This window comes from Podarcis pityusensis, assembly GCF_964106645.2.
Source record: "Podarcis pityusensis genome assembly, chromosome: 1".
NCBI lineage: Eukaryota > Metazoa > Chordata > Lepidosauria > Squamata > Lacertidae > Podarcis > Podarcis pityusensis.
The window spans coordinates 90,109,638-90,127,320 of NC_138028.1; the positions used below are offsets into that span (position 1 = coordinate 90,109,638).

Consider the following 17,683-nt stretch of genomic DNA (forward strand, 5'->3'; position numbering starts at 1 on the left):
TAGTGCACTCCTGTTGATAATGCAGGGATCTTTAAATAAATTAGAGATGGAGCTGGCTTTTCACCAACCATTGACCTTTGAGATGACCTTGTGCAAATTGTTAAAAGTTGTATTATCTCTTCCCCGAACTGCAGAATGCAGGTAAAAGGTACAGAGGAAAGCTGAATAGGGCTTTTAAATAGTTAATTATATTGGCTCTTTATATGTCCTTAAATGGATCCTTGGGTTCACCTTCAACTTCCTTCAGAATTTATCTCTGCAAGTTTGTTTCCAAATTGGGATATGCTATAGCCACCTGTCTTCAATTGCCATTATAACTTCTTTCATTTGAAATAATTTGCTTTTAAGTTTGAACCAATCTGTACAGCAAAGTCTTTTTTCTTGAATAACCTGTATGTGTGTGTGTGTATGTGTGTGCATGTGTGTGTATGTGTGTGCATGTGTGTGTATGTGTGTGCATGTGTGTGTATGTGTGTGCATGTGTGCATGTATACACACACACACAATATTTAGGCAGAAGATTTAAAATGTATTTGATGTATTTTAGAGAATGGAACAGGAAAAGACCCTGACAGTGACAATTTCTTCTAAGGTTACTCCCTACCTCCACTTTCTGCTGCAAACTATTTTCTCTCTGTTTGCAACATCTCTAGAACAGATACAATTCCTGGTGTTAGAAGCTGTGCTGTTTTTTTATTCATAGTCTTCTATGTTTCATTCGCTAGCCAGGCAGCATTATGAGTTTATTCTAATTATTGTTAGTTATTAACAAAACAGGATATCAACACACAGTTTTACCCTGGTTTGTGTTAACAAACAATATTTAGAAGAAACCATAGTTCCCTGAGTTCTGATATCATGGGGCAACTTTGGTTTATTTTGAAGCGCAATCGGAAGAATTTGCAAAGAAGAAGCAGGTGAGAAAGGTGTGTATAAGAATGTTCCTATCATGCTAGTATTATGTCTGAGGTGCCACAGGAATGTGAGGGATGGGGAATCACATCTCTGAATAAATCACCAGTGTCACCACCTGTACGTGAGAATGAGGAGCAGTGCCATCCGTTCTAAGAATATCAACATTCCAGCTCTACACTCCTTGAGAACATTGGCAGAAGAGTAGAGATTTAGAATGTGATGGTGGCACACCTCTAAACTTCACAGTTGGGATGACACCCCCAGCACATGTCCTTTGGGGTGGCAGGCCTACAGCAAACATAGTGTAAGTTCCATTCCTAAGATAATAAATGATCTAAAACTTGTAATGCATTTCTTCTTTTTGAACCATGATTCTGAAAAGAAAAGAAAAAAAATAACTGGCCTAAGTCACTTGGTACTTTCTGTTCTGCTGTGCAATGTGACAATGATGGTGATAAATGGTTGGAAAGGGACATTGAAGGAAAAACCATAAATCACTGACTCCTCTAAAAATCCATTCATGAGCCCCAGTTTTCTGCTGTTATAACTATATAAATCCCAAGCTTTGGAACCTCTATGGGCAGAGCTCTGATAGGCCTATGGAGGATTTCCTGGTGTGGGTCACTCAGTGTGGGGCTAATTGGAGCTGCTTAGCTTGCCTAAAAAGACTGAGAATGCAAGGCTGAGTGAGAGAGTACTTTCTGTTTGATAGGTGCTTCTTTGTCCCTCTTTTGCTCATCACTTGCACTAATCCCCACTGGGATCCCTTTCGAGGATCACTGTGTCAGAGTATTCCCAAGGCCACACTGTTGGTGGGATCATTCAACTAAAGGCTGGAACTAGAGATTACACGGTAAAATGGTATTCCTAGCCTTGATTTGCCATTTAATGTGTATATAGGACATTTGTAGAAGTGAAATGGTTGGGCCAGAAGGCTACTTAACTCATTTCCTACCCACTGATTTCTAATTTCAACCCCTTCTCCCCAGAAAATCTCCCCCATCAGGCTCTGAGATGGAAAAGCTCTCAGTCATGAGAATATGGCCATGAGGAGAGTTTGTTGGGGTGAAGGGGTGAAGGTTCCACCTTCTTGCCTGCCCTGTTTCCCCTGAAAATCCAACGGATACAACTCTATTTACATCAAGTGGTTGGAAAGCCACTGAGCTTCAAATCAGGAAGTCCTCAATGCAAATCTTGCTTCTTTGTTTAACTCTAAGCAAACCAACTTCTTTCACCTGCAACATGGGGAATTATAATGCTAACTTAATTTACAGAATTCTTATAACAGTAATTTCTAGATAAGGCATATGAATAATAATACAGTGGTACCTCAGGTTACAGATGCTTCAGGTTACAGACGCTTCAGGTTACAGACTCCGCTTACCCAGAAATAGTACCTCGGGTTAAGAACTTTGCTTCAGGATGAGAGCAGAAATCGTGCAGCGGCAGCAGTAGGCCCCATTAGCTAAAGTGGTACCTCAGGTTAAGAACAGTTTCAGGTTAAGAACGGACCTCCGGAATGAATTAAGTTCTTAACCCGAGGTACCACTGTAATCTTATTTAGATAATGCACTTGAGTGAAAGAGAGCATTGCCACCTTCCTGGTGAAAATAAAAAGAAATGAAAGGCAGAAGCAGCTCCTGATGAAAAAATAAAAAACAGCTCCTAAATGATTTCAGGCATTCCACTCATTTCTAATAAATTGCCTTTGTTTTAAAGAGTAAATATTGAAACACCTACTGAACATCTGTCTGTCATGGCAATTTTGTTATCAGGCTCCTCAGATCCTGGTGCTTATTCTTTTTAAACTGCATAACAGCTAGGATTGTTAAAAATAAAATACAGCAGTATTTTGGCACCCACTTCTTTCTCTGGGTTCTATATTGCACTGTTGTCATCATTTAAAACTCAATCAATTCTACTGAACTACTGAGCAGATGGCAAGACCGGCCCATAAGAATCTGCACAGGGCAATTAGAAAATGCAAATATAAAATTAATACAAGAGAATTAATTATCAGTGACATCTCCCAAGCACTGTATATACAGAAATCTGCCTGTTTCTCAGATACTAGGTAGACATGTTGATCACTGCAATGATGCTCCCTTCTTTAACTGCCAGGGCCTCTGAGATTTAACTGGGAAAGCAGAGTTTAATTATATGGGGATAAACCCCACGGGGGCTTCTTATTTATGTTGTGAAAAGGCCAGATGAAGAGTTCAGAAAATGTTTGTTTGCTCAGAAGATAACAAGACACATCTTTAAAAGAGTGCATTACAAAATTGGTCCTGAATCAAAATTGCCCCCAAATTAACCCTAGAAGTAGCTGCTGATGCACATTCAGATGTGCATACTCATTGTCCCACAAGTGGAGCAAAGGCTTGGCAAGAGAGGAATTGGTAAATGGTTTTGTGTGTGTGTGTGTGTGTGTGTGTGTGTGTGTATTGGGGGGAAATTGTACCAATCTCACACAAGTGGTACAGGTAAAAAAATCTACAGCCTTCTGCAAATGAAGATCAATTCCAGCACCCAAGCTGACATGACTGGATACCACCTTTCCATAAAAGGAAACCATGAGGGTATGACCCGACAGATGTTCAACTTCCAGGAGGTGGCACATTATAAGTCCTGAGAGAATGTAACTAAGCAGCCCCCCAAGATGATCAGCAATAGCAGGTGATTGGTGAAGTGTCCCCCTGTCCTAGAGTTGTCTATGCTCCAAACCACTTAACTGCCTGCACTAAATGAACCAAAACAGCCAAATAAAAAGTAAACTACCACAGCTAATCAAATTAAGAGCAGTGAAATAAATGGGATAAAAGGTACACTCAGAAGTCATGCTGTGTGCACTGAAAAAAGTCTACTCCATGGGTAGGCAAACTAAGGCCCAGGGACCGGATCTGGCCCAATTGCCTTCTAAATCCAGCCCACGGACAGTCCGGGAATCAGCGTGTTTTTACATGAGTAGAATGTGTCCGTTTATTTAAAATGCATCTCTGGGTTATTTGTGGGGCATAGGAATTCGTTCATTCCCCCCCCCCCAAAAAAAATAGTCCGGCCCCCCACCAGATTTGAGGGATAGTGGACGGGCCCCGGCTGAAAAAGTTTGCCGACCCCTGCTCTACTCATTCACAAGTGGTAACTGGCAAAGCCCATACTGCTCATGGGGTGGGGCCGGGTGCAGATTGCTGGAAAGTCATAGAAGGAAGAATTCATGGCAGGGCCACCTTTTATTGGGAACTTGCTCCCTTAAGCCTATTGGCCAAAACAGGGCATGTTGTAGAACAACCAACCTCATATAACCAAGGTGCTTAAGTCCAACTAACACATGAATGAGTTAATGCCATATAGAGTAAACTGTCCTGCCAAGCTCAGATAGGTCACTTCCCCTTGACTTGGGAGGAAGGAGGTTTAGTCTATTGTTTCTCTCAGTCTACCAAACTCAGACTGCATGGCTTTTTGCTTTTTTTTTTTTTTGCTTTTTGTTTTTTACAAAGGCATCATTGTTTCCCTATATAAATAATTTAGGAACTTTCACATATTACTAGAGCTACATCAAGGAAAAAACCTATTATGTGTTACTTTCAAAAATTATGCTTATTGTTTTCAGACATTACAGAGTTACACTAAGGAGATCTCCCCAGGCTATTCATGGGATAATAAAACAAGTTTATATACATTGATTCATCATTGATGTGTGTGGAATCATATTTGCTCTCCGATGAACCAAAATGTGGGAACAGATTGGTCATATTCTAGGGCAATGGTATGCATGCTTAAACCCCGCACTCATTTCAGTGAGATTGTAGTGTGTTTGACAGTACACTGGACTATGGCAGATAAAATTTACCCTATGAAGAGAATAGTATGAATTATAACAATGCTTCCCAGGATTATGCTTTCTAAGATTCCCCAGAGGTTCTGTTCTCTGCTCAGCTCTTTAAAAAAAATCAAATCTAAACTAGGGGTAGTCAACATATTGCTCCCCAGATGTTGCTGGACTCCATCATCCCTGCCCATTGACCAATATTTTCTGAGTCTAATGGGAGTTGGAGAGCACCACACTGGGTACCTCTTCTGTAAAATATCTTCCCACAGCATCAGTGTTTAAGTAAATGGGCATCACATGTGTGCACAGATCTATTCTATTTTTATGACAACAGTCATAACAAATCACAAACTACTGCTCCTTAAACAATGGAGATCTTAGTGAACTGAGATATGTGTGGGTGGATTGCTCTCGTTAGAAAGAAAGAAAAAGCTTCGCATACATCAGTGCTTACTTGTAAACAGAAGTTTCCATTCTGGATTCCTTGTTTATGAAGAAGGATGGCTGAACTTTTCTCAGATTACAACCAAGTGTCAAAAGTGTCAAAAATAAAAACAATCTATAGAAGGGAAAACACAATGGATAATTTTGTTTTCCTCTGAGGGGCGTTACGCTATCTATGAACAGATAACACACTCCCATAACACCATATGTACATCCATACCCACTAGAGGGGGTGTTGAGTTTGCCTAAAACAACATTTCAAATAAGTTCCAGTTTGAGAGAAGTATCAGAGAAACAAAAACTATTTATATTATATGAGAAAAAATGTATTATGAGGAGGACCACCAATGCCAACATGATAGAGGCATTGTTTTCTCCCTGCTGTTGTCCATGGATGTAAACCCACAAGCTAGAGTTACATTTTTAGGCACATTTACAGTAATTAGTAGCATGGCCAAATAACAGATGAGGGGATTAATAACTCTTGGGGTAACAGGATCCTTGATGGAGGTGAGATTTTCCACATCCCATTCTTTCCTGAGGATCCATGCTCCGTCCCAATGATTCCTTCTGTCTGTACCTGAATATGTTAAATGCCTGCCCTTGTAGGAGAACTAATACAGCTCTCATTCTGAAACTTGGCGGGCTTTGTCCTCTCAGAAAGGGGCACCATGCTTGCAAATTGTTTTTGCTTAAGCCAGAAAATTCCTTCGCTTAAAAACAAATGAAGGTGCCTTGCACAGAAACCTTTGGGTGTATTTCCCTACAATTTGGCAGTCTTAATCCACCCTGTAGGAGCTGCTATGGCTACAAATGCCGTGCCTGAGAAAAGGGGAAGGCATTATAGCTATCTTTAGATTAGTAAATATAATAATAATAATAATAATAATAATAATAATAATACATTTATTATTTGTACCCCACCCCTCTGGCTTGGTTTCCCCAGCCACTCTGGGTGGCTTCCAACAAATATTAAAAATACATTAAAACATCAGTCATTAAAACCTTCCCTAAACATCTGCCTTCAGATGTCTTCTAAATGTCAGATAGTTGTTTATCTCTTTGGCATCTGATGGGAGGGCGTTCCACAGGGTGGGTGCCACTACCACTAAATGGGAAGCAATAGACCTTTGTCTTTAACAGATCTCATTTGGTCCCAAGTAACAAGTAACAAACCAGAAAGATCCACAGAAGCACTACTTCTCAGTGCTATAATGACAGATACAAGTCTAATCTTGGGACATCTCTGGGGTTAAAACAGTGGCCCATTTGTGGTTCTCTGCAGTTGCTTTTAAATATAGACAAAAACATTAGCCTCCTGGATCTTATCAAATTTGGTTGTTATATAAAAATATGAATTACTCAAATACCATAATGATCAAGCCACAGTCACTTTAGGCCATATTCTACTGAATGCATCTATAATGCTCATGCATGTGATAGACTATCATCCCACTTTATAAAAATGGAATTTCAGTCACCTAAGAGTGGCTAGGGAGCACATTGAGAGCCCTGAGCAAGTAAGTTCCACTGGAAGCAACAGGCAGTGATGACGTAAATTCTCCTTTAGAGTCTTAGGGGGAATTGAATGTAAAAGATGTAAAATGTATCTAAAAATTCACTTGAGAACAACAGCATGTCATTAAGTCTCAATGCTCCCGGTGGGAATTGCAATGTCCATTTCAACCATGTGGTGACAGAAACATCCTAGACAGGCAGTCTTAGTCAGCTCAAATCACTTGTTGAAGTGGGGGGCCACTAGGGGGCGCATTGGAAGATGGCCGGCAATACCATCTCTCCGACCCACACGGGGTAATTAAGAGGCTGTTATGGGAGTAGGCAGCCTCCCTTGTTGCCCCAAGGAAATGGGGAACACTGCCCTTGCCTGCTGTGCCCATAAATCACCCCCTAATTCGAAAGAAGGGGGTGAGGGCCCTAGGCAGAATGCCCCCGTGTGGACCTCGGCTCTCCTGGACGCTGTCTCTGATCGCGCACTAGTTGCAGCAATTTGGAATAATTAATTACAAAAGAAGCAAATGCACACATTTTAAGTGAAGAAGGGGAGTGAAGTCTGCTAATTTAAGTGACCTCTGCAAAAGAAGACGACGGGCTGGAGAAACAGGAATATTTTACGATGAAGATACACCAAAGGCGGGGTATGTTGACAACGGGGCTGAATGGGGGGGGAACCTTTTTTACTTTCCTTCTATGTGATTTACAAGAACCCCTCCTCATTAGAACCGTCGGTTGAACTGACCCAAGCAGGATGATTAAGGTCTGTGTGGAGATAAACTTTAACCAAAAGTATGCTTTATGGAGACCGAGAAGCAATAAGAGCTTTTGGGAATGGCGCAGCAATTAATTCGGAGTCGCCATCTTGCCAAAGGATTTATAGCCGGGAGGAAGAACGGATTTGTTTTCAGACTGCATTCCTAGTGAATCTCCTCAGAGGTTTTGAGAAAGGAGGCAGATTGGTGAAGATTAATGATGCTAAGACTGTTTTGATGTATGGAAGTGATGTTATATGGAAAACGTCTGGATATGGCTACTGGATAAAAAAAAAAATATCCACGCACGATTACAAACTGTCCTAACCAGCTTGCGGAGACTATCAGAGGTCACAAAGAGAAAGGAAAAATATATGAAAATAACAACAAGAGATGTGGAAAAATAATAAGAAAGGACTGGATAGTACTGTGAACATCATAAGGTTAGATTTGTGGACATTAAAACAGCAGTAAGAAGCAAAAAGTTGATTGGATCCCTTCAGAACTTGAAATATGGGTACCCCCAACAAAAATTTAAAATTTGGCTGTGTAATTTGGAATTTATGTAATTTGGTTTGATTTTATGTGATTGGTCGGTTAATAAAAAATTATTCTTACAAATCACTTGTTGAAGAACACAGACAGGCATCTCACAGACCAGCTTGTGCAAATCTATAAGAGAGCAGGGATCCAGCAATGCATGGATTCCAGAGTGAACCCCTGCCCAGATCCCCACATTGGTCTCTAGATCAGATCCAGTGTGCACACTTTGGAATCACAACTGGTTAATGGTTAGGAAGGAAATACATTTTGAATTGGGATTTGTGAAGTAAGATGCAAGTCTGGTCAGCTTTGTACAAGGGAAGCTATCTCATTCTTTATCTCAGAAAGCAAAATGTCTTGTTGAAGTACTAAACTGGTGTCCATTAGACATCCATGTATCATGAAAGCTTACGTAGACTGCTAATTAGAACAAGAAGGCATGAACAAAAGGCTGTTAAGGTCTGACAGTACTGGCTTCTCCTGTACCCAATTCAAAATGCTGGTTTTAACCTTTAAAGTCTTATGCAGCTCTAGCACTAGATGAGAAAATAACACAGGAAGAGATAAAAAAGGCTATTAAAAAGATGAAAGCTGAGAAGGCGCCGGGACCGGACGGCCTTCCGGCCAAATATTATAAAATATTAATTAACCAAATATCACCAGTGCTGGGAGAGGTTATGAACAATATATTGAGAGAAGGAAAGATACCTAATACCTGGAAGGAAGCCTATGTTACATTGATCCCTAAAAAAGAGGTGGACACTATGGAAGTAAAGAACTATAGGCCAATCTCATTATTAAATAATGATTATAAGCTATTTGCAGACATAATGGCGGAAAGATTAAAGAAGGTCTTGATTAATAAAATTCATGGTGATCAAACAGGATTTCTCCCAGGGAGACAATTACGGGATAATGTAAGGAATTTGATTGACATTATTGAATACCTGGACATGAAAATAGACAGAAAAGCCGCACTGGTTTTCATAGACGCCGAAAAGGCATTTGACAATGTTTCCTGGAACTTCCTAAAGAAGGTTTTGGAAAGGATGGGAATTGGCGAAAAATTTAGAAGAGGCACAGAAGCAATATACAAAGAACAGAAAGCAAAGCTGGTGATAAATAATAATACAACAGAATATTTTAACATTTATAAAGGGACCAGACAAGGTTGCCCCCTGTCCCCCTTATTATTTATTGTAATTTTGGAAGTACTTAATAAGAGACTGAGGGAGGCAACAGAAGTGAAAGGAATTAGAGTAGGAAAGAAGGAATTCAAAATTAAAGCCTTTGCCGACGATATTGTTCTGACTTTGGAAGATCCACAAGATAGTGTAAAAGAAGCATTACAAAAAATTGAGGAATTTGGAGAGGTGGCAGGTTTTAAGGTAAACAAGAATAAAACTAAAATGCTGGTTAAAAATCTAACTAAGGAAGAAACGAAAGATCTAGAACAAAAAGTGGAAATCATGGTGGTGAAAAAAGTGAAATATTTGGGAGTGTGGATCACGGCAAAAAACATAAACCTATATAAAGATAATTATGAAGTTACATGGAAAAAAATAAAGAAAGATCTGGAAATATGGGGGAGGATGAAATTTTCCTTTTTAGGGAAGATAGCAGTGGTTAAAATGAATGTTTTGCCGAGGATGTTGTTTTTATTTCAAACTCTTCCAGTTATTAAAGGTTTAAAACAATGTAAAGAATGGCAGAGAACCCTGATGAAATTCATCTGGCAGGGGAAAAGACCAAGGATTAAAATGAAAATACTAACTGATAAAAAGGAAAGAGGAGGTTTTGCTCTCCCAGATTTGAGCCTATATTATGAAGCAGCGTGCCTACTTTGGCTAAAAGATTGGATAAAATTGGAGAACAGAGACCTACTGGATTTAGAAGGTTTCAATAATCGGTATGGGTGGCACGCATATCTCTGGTACGAGAAGGTGAAAGTCCACAGGGCTTTCTTAAACCATATTTTCAGGGGACCAATATATCAGGTCTGGGAAAGAAATAAGAACCTTCTCGAAAGAAAAACACCATGGTGGATTTCACCAGTAGAGGTCTTAACAATAAAAAAAACCAACATGGAAGGGAAGACAGCCACCTACGAAGATTTGGTAAGAAAATCAGAACAAGGGCTTAAACTTAAACCGTATGAGGAAATAAAGGATCAATTCACCGGTTGGCTACAATATCATCAGGTGAATGATATGTTAAAACAAGATAAAAGAAAAATGGGCTTTGAGGACAAGAAATCAAAATTCAATATAGAAATAATAGAAGGCAAAAACAAAACATTGTCTAAATTATATGACATATTACTGGAATGGCATACAAAAGACGAGGAAGTCAAAGAGGCAATGATTAAATGGGCAATTGACTTCGGTTATAACATCGAGTTTGAAAAGTGGTTGAAATTGTGGAATAGAGACATTAAATTTACGGCCTGTACGAGTTTGAGAGAAAATGTTTGGAAAATGCTCTATAGATGGTATCTTACGCCGGCAAAATTGGCTAAAATCTATAGATCAGAAAATAAGACATGCTGGAAATGTGGTGAAGTGGAGGGAGACCTCTACCATATGTGGTGGCAATGCAACAAGGTGAAGGTTTTTTGGGAAGCAATTTATAATGAACTTAAAAAAGTTTTTAAATATACTTTTCCCAAGAGACCTGAGGCCTTTTTGCTGGGAATAATGGGTAAGGAAATAAAAAATGAAGATAAAAAAATATTTCTCTATGCCACCACAGCCGCAAGAATTATGCTGGCACAAAACTGGAAAATAGAAACTATTCCTAACATAAGTGACTGGCAGGTCAAAATGATCAACTATGCCGAGCTAGATAGATTAACAGGCAGAATACGAGACCAAGACGACCAGAAATTTCAAAAAAATTGGAGTAAATTTTGGAAATATATTGGAACGGATATATAGGAGGAACTGGCGGTATTAGAAAAACTTTATCAGCCAATAACTATAAACTTTAATAAACTAATTACGCAACCCGGGATTTATTTGATACTTACCAAAAGGGTGAAGGGAAGTCAAAGGCTAAGGAGAGCCTAATGGTTATATTATTATTTTTTGTATGATTGTATGCTTTCTTTTTGTATAGTATGAAAATAGGATGAATAATTTATGTTAAAATGTTTATTTTTGTATTTGTTAGTTCTTTTTTCTTTTTTTTTGTACAAATTCTGAATAAAAATTTACTTGCAAAAAAAAAAAAAAAGCCTTATGCAGCTCAGAACCCCTATAGCCAAAGGACAAACTTTCCCCTTTCAGACCTTCCTGGACCCTGATTTCATCATCTGAGGCCCTTCTCTGCATGCCACCTTTGTGAGAGGTCCAAAAGGGGGCAACAAGAAAATGGGCCTTTTCAGTAGTAGCCCCTCCCCCCAACAATTTATGGAATGCTCTCCCCAGGGAGGCCTGCCTGTCACCAACCTTGTCATCATGTAGGCACCAGGCAAAGACATTTCTGTTTTCCAAGGCATTTTGGCAGCACCAGTGATACGAGTGCATTGTGAAATCTGCTTTTAATCATGTCTAATGATTCTATTATTGTATTTTATTTTTATTGTAAATCATTTCAGGACTTAGTTAGCTGGAGACAATGTATAAATGAAATAAACCTAAACCAAAGCTAAAAAAACTATTTTGTTCAAAAAGAGAACTCCTAAGCACACAGATAGTTCTAAAAGACTTTCTCCGTGGAGAAGTTACTGCTGCCATCACTTTAATGGCAGAGAGAATGCTGGATTGTTTTTTAATACAATAAACCTATTTGCCTCCTACTTGGATATCTCCTTAATTTATTGCAGAAACTGTGAGATCAATACATAATAACTGTGCAATTTAGGAAACATGTTACAAGGTGTCACAAGATTATCATTCCAGTTAAAATGGAATATCAGTGTTGAGATCTTTTGAAGAAAATGAGGCCAAATTTTCATAAACAGAAAAATGCCAGCTGAACTGGTCCTGGATCTGTCTGTTATCACTTCAGCAGTATTCCTCACTGTCAGATATATTGTAGTATCAGATATGACCCTTTGATCCAATAAAAGTTAATAGTTTGAAATCTTCCTCAGTCTACCGTTTCCAGGGGACAACAGAGCCACAGTAAGGGGGAGAGAATCTATAGTTCTATATGGACCAATTGTTTCCTCCTCCTACATCATGTGCTCTGATATACAATCCTAGTAGTTTCTGCAATACACAACCCCTCCCAACTTCTCCTCCATTTTGACCGTATAATTCCCTCTCTTGCTCCCATATGCCAGCTAAAACTGTTCTGGGAATTCTGCTGACTCTCCAGAGCAGATTTAGGGGGCATGGTAGAAGAAGATTCAACTCAGTTGAATCCTGCCCCCTGGTTTCTGCTCACATTTTGTTGTTTAGTCATGTCCGACTCTTCTTGATCCCATGGACCAGAGCACGCCAGGCTCTCCTGTCTTCCACTGCCTCCCACAGTTTGGTCACTCACTGTTATTTTACTATCCTATGGAGCCTGAGATTTCTTCCTCTCATTTGTTATTTTAATTTGTTCAGAATAGGCAGATACCTAAGAGTGTACAAAATCAACTATGGAATATATCCAGGTAAGTCATACTTTGAGTAAACCCACTGAATTCAATTGAGATGACTAAAGTAAGTCCATTGATTTAGTTGGATACAACCCATTGTGTGCATTCATGTGTGTATGTGTAAATCAACACACACAAACATCGTTGTTCATTTAAAAAACAAACATAATCCCCTCCCCCCAAATAATCACAGGATAGTCTACTAAATACTAAAAGAGGAGCATGTGTGGCAACTGTGAAAAGCACTGAATGAGGATAAAAAGTCAGAGAACTTTCCCAGGGTTTCTTCTTGCAAGCTTACCTTTATATTCACTTGGATTAAAATGCTGTTCATTGCATATATGATATTGCAATTACGTGTGTGTCTATGTGTGTGTGTGTTGTATCTATTTCCCAGTAATTAGTATCCTGGGGAGGAATTTCATTGCTACTGTAGTTATTTAATCTAATAAAGTGTTGTTATGAAACCAGCCTTGAGGTATTTCTGGAACTATATTAGAATGAAGTAACTTTAATGTCTGTAAGAATATCCATTGACCCTGACCTCAGATCCTGTAGCTGGAATTACAATATTTCTTGAGATGTTTTCTTAGCAATCTTGTATATCCTCATCAAGAAAATAACCGCAGGCACACTTTCATAATTCAATTACGAAAATACAAAGAGTGTGGGAATACTGCCATGTGCTAACAAGAAATAAGAAAATAGTAATCTTACGCTGAATGTCAGCCATGCAGAAATACATAAGAGAAAAGGAAGGAATCCCCAGAGTTTTTGGTAAAGCTATTCCTTATTCTGCAAGAACCTCTGTTTTCAAACACCTTGCCTAGGGTACATTATGATCTGGATTGACATGGGGCTAATCTAGTAGGAGTCTGGTAAATCCTGCCTTAGTGCAAAGGCTGGATCTGAGTAACCTCCTTCTGATCCTTTCAGTCCTGCGATTCTCTGTTTCTACACTGACTAGAGTTCAGTTTCTCCAGCAAGAGAACTTGACTTCCAGTTCCAATTTGTGCTTTGGGAAACTGGACTGTTCTAATTGATTGCTACTATAAGCTAGTATGATTGACAGAGAATAGATAAATTGATGGCAGTTTTGATATGGATGTTATCATTTATTATAGTATTGGGATGTATACTGCATTCATGGAAGGGGAGGGGTTTTTTTGTTCCATGGAAATTGCTGCTATCCATTTGGAGCTGACTAGTGTTTCAATCAATTACTGAAGTGAAGCTTAAAGCATCTCAGATTTACAGAGCACAGATTCACACTCTTACCGCAACTGGTAATTTGTGCATTAAAAGTTCAGTTCTGGGTAATCAAATTTGGCATCTTTCTTTGTGGGCTGTGTCCTCTTCCTGTGGCACTGCTGAAACTAGACTTACAGCCACATCATTTGTGGCTGCACTCATGGGCAAGCTCCAGTGAACACAATGAAACTTACCTCCAAGCAAACAGGCATAGCATTTGTTGTAAAGCCACCAAGCCAGTGTCACCCACTCCTAACTTAATTTTGTGCACGGCCGTTAAGCTAAACCCCAAGAAAAAATAGCAGTACAGAGTCTATTTGGTAAAAATAAAGAGTCTTTCCATTTGCAGAATGGCAGTTCTGGATCTAATCCAGTACATATTCCTAAATACTGGGGGCAGGGAAGTATCACCAATTATGTTAACGTCTGAAGAAAACTTACAAAGGGTGATTCAGATATTTTAAAGGAAATAATTTTAAAAAGTGATTTAAATTGGCTATAGCTGTCTGATTTCAGTTCTGGGTTTTGACCAACATGCCAAGGCCTGTCTTACTGAACAGTGAAAACTTTTCCTAAAGGCTGAAGTGAATTTCACTGCAGCATTTGTTCATGCTCTCAAACCATTAGGAAACAGAAGAAACATGCAACTCTTGGTGCTTCGTGGAAGAATCTTTAACTGAGCTCCTGGGAAAGAACATCCAGTCTAATTCATTGCTCAGTGAGTAAGTAAAAACTGTACAGTGCAGTAAAATGGTCAATTATTGTGCTTTATAAAGATTGAATCCCAAATATATAGGGAGAAGTTTGTGTGTTCAATGTGAATGTTCATTGGCACTGGGAAATTAAAAGTGCCACCCATGAAATAGTAAAACTCATTAAAGCAGAGTATCCTTTTAAAAGTTACGGATTAACTTTATTACCAGCTTGGTGATAGCAAGTCTGCTTGCTTAAATCCACTTTCTTTTGGCATTCCTGAACATTATCAAACCATATTAACCAAAGTGTGATTAGAACAAGGAAAAACTTTACTTTATTAAAATCAAACCTGAAGGCACATCCACTGGGAAGGCTGATACCAATTCACAATGCTTACTGCATTTGCCTTTTCCTCTTTATTTAAAGCCTTCTATTACTTGTGTAGATGTGTGAAATATCCTTCTTTTCATGCCCCCACCCCCCACCAGCTTTTAAGGTATGGAATCAAAAAGGCAAGAGTGACCTCTAGTGTTCACAAGCCCATTAGAACTTGAGAAACAGCTAGTTCTCTCCCATCACTGCATGAGGAATGTCATTTGTTTTAAATATATCCCCACCATTTTAAACTCCTATAAATTGCATCCAGGGAACAACACACAGCCAAGCAACATTTTTTTTAAAAAAAGTCTAGCAAAATGCATCTCTTTAAAAAGAGGTTTCATATTCTAGAGTAATTCCCGGAGTACAATTTGGATCCTCAGATACTTCAATGGACAGATATGACCTCTGTCACTTCCCCTGGCATAGAAGCACTTGCACAAACTAACTCATATCTAGCAGTGTTTTCTGAACAATTCCATTTAAATCCTGAATACACTGCCACTGTATCCTCCTGTTCCCATCATCTTCTAAAGCAAAACATTGGCATATATGACACTCTTGGGCTACAATTCTCAGCGGACTTCCAGGGGATTGATGCCCATTTAGCTCAATGGGACTCAGCATGCTAATTGCAAGATTAGCTATCCACAGTCATGCTAAACGATCATCATGGCAAAAGTACCAAGGCTGAATCCAACGAAATGTATATATCCATGCTGGCCTCCCTGTTTCTCCCTTTTGCAGTGACACTGCACTTCACAGAACATCTTAGCACAATAATTGTCTCCTAATGCCCTGTACAACAGCAAAAGGGGGTCAATACCCCCACACACTTAAGCTGAGGGGGGTGCATGGGGAGGACAGATGTTATGGGGATTTCTTGTCAAATGGAGGACACAAGGAGCCAAACTGTATGCACAACGGCTTTTAAAAGCGAAAAGGTATAAAAAGTACCAGTGTCTTAGTCCTATCATCAGATTTGCACCACTGTTGTTTTTCTTTCTTTCTTTTAAAATCCACACCAATCCCTTCATGTTATGGACTCGTTCAGTCACATGGGCTTCCTAAGTCTAAATGCCACGCTGTGTCAAGAGCTGGCTTTCTACATTCCAAAATATAGTTAATCTGCCCTGGCGTGGGAAAAATAGACACCAGGACTGATAGGTGAAGCAGCAAGATGCAGTTAGGATGGTTCAGATATTTTCCCATGCCCTGACTAAAAACCCCCCAAACCAAACCAAACCCAAAAGGATTCCAGTAAGGGATGGAGAGGTCGTTCCATGAAGGTAGGATTACACAGAATTAAGAGGGGCGCAATCTAGTTTGGCAAGCAGGGGCGTGTAGTTATGAATCGTTAAACACTCAGCAGGAGAAGGCAACCGAGGTGACTAAAGGCATTTCATCAGCCGCATGAAAAATGAAATCTTAACGCAGGAGTATAAATAAACAGCAGTTCAAATACAAGTAGTAGGGGGAGGTAGAGGAGGCACTTTTAAAAAAAGAAGCCGGAGGCACATATATCTATTGCAGAGGGGAAAGGATGTGCAGATTTCCTGCCATTTCAGGATGGAAGGCCCCCATCACCTTAGTTCCTCAGTGATACAGAGAGGCCGATTTGCAGGGAATGCACTTAAGCGAACTTTAGACGCGGGAGCCACGCACCTTGCGCTCTCGCTGTCTCGCTCTTTCCCTCCCATCCCACTACTACTCCAAAGATCATCCCCCCCGCTCCAGACCTCCCCGTCAAATGTTGTGTAAGCACCGGGTGGCTGCGAGATACAGGGCTTCCTTTGATACTTACAGTTGGTAGCCGCTAATCCAAGATGCCAGAAGCTGAACAGCAGCAAAGTCAAAACGCTGAAGAGTTGGGGGATAGGATCCATTTTCTCGTGCCGTCTCTGCCTGCGTAATTTCCAATTTCAGAGCGTGGCTGCTGTGCCTTGGCTCCCTTACTCCATCCGGCATCCAGGCACCCTTTTGGAAGACGCCGGAGAAGGAGAATGCGAAAGACACCTCTGCCCCTCCTTACCCAGATCTTCTCGAAAGCAGCAGCAGCAGGTCCAAAGAGACACACAGAGAGAAAGCAACTGCGCCTCAACGCCAAAAGGCACTCATAAAGCAGGTCCTGAAATCCACCTCCAGGAGCTGCGATAGGGATTCAGCCAGCCTGGAGCTGAACAGCTCCTTATAGGCGCGAGGAGCCGTGCGGGCTCACTCCACCTCCTGCTCAGCCTCCTCCTCCCCGTCACACCTCCCGCCTGCTAGGGAGGATCCTTTCTCATTACTATTATCAAGCCCTGATGATAAGCGTCGGAGTTACAGGGGAACTTGGCTGCCCAGAGCATCTTTCTCACTCACTCTTAGTTAGGGGGGCTAGCTAGTGTATCGGCCGCGACGGCGCGGGGTGGGGGAGAAGGAAAGCACCCAAATGAAGGTGGGGATGGAACGGAGGAAAGGCGGGGGGGGGGCGATTTGCAAATCTCTGTGTGGCCCTGTCTGCAAAGGAAGGAGAAGGGAGATCTTAGAAGATGAAAGGTGCAGGAAAGAAAAACCTTCCCCCCTCTCTATTTATCTATTTAATTTTTAAATTTTTTAATTATTTATCTATTTTAATATTTCTTCCTTTTTCCACACCGCACTGCATTATGTTTCTTTATTTATTGCAAGTTGAAAACTAGGAAATTTATTGTGGCAGGAGTTTCTGTAGCTCATTTCATAGGCTGCGTGAAATGGACAGCGTTGATCATTCTGCTTTCTCTCTCTTTC

The 17,683-nt window shown here is 40.2% G+C and overlaps 1 protein-coding gene across 2 annotated transcripts in view; it reads right to left on the bottom strand.

The window, feature by feature from the left end:
* Positions 1 to 17,115, bottom strand: part of CNTNAP5 (contactin associated protein family member 5) — a 293,336-nt gene extending 276,221 nt beyond the window's left edge. For both annotated transcript variants that reach the window (XR_013986401.1, XM_081005692.1), the window contains exon 1: positions 16,719 to 17,115. Coding sequence is in view for 1 of the 2 variants with exons in the window: in XM_081005692.1 (XP_080861818.1) it covers positions 16,719 to 16,800 (82 nt within the window). In the remaining variant the exon portion in view is untranslated. The remainder of the gene's footprint in view (positions 1 to 16,718) is intronic.
* Positions 17,116 to 17,683: the final 568 nt, after the last annotated feature.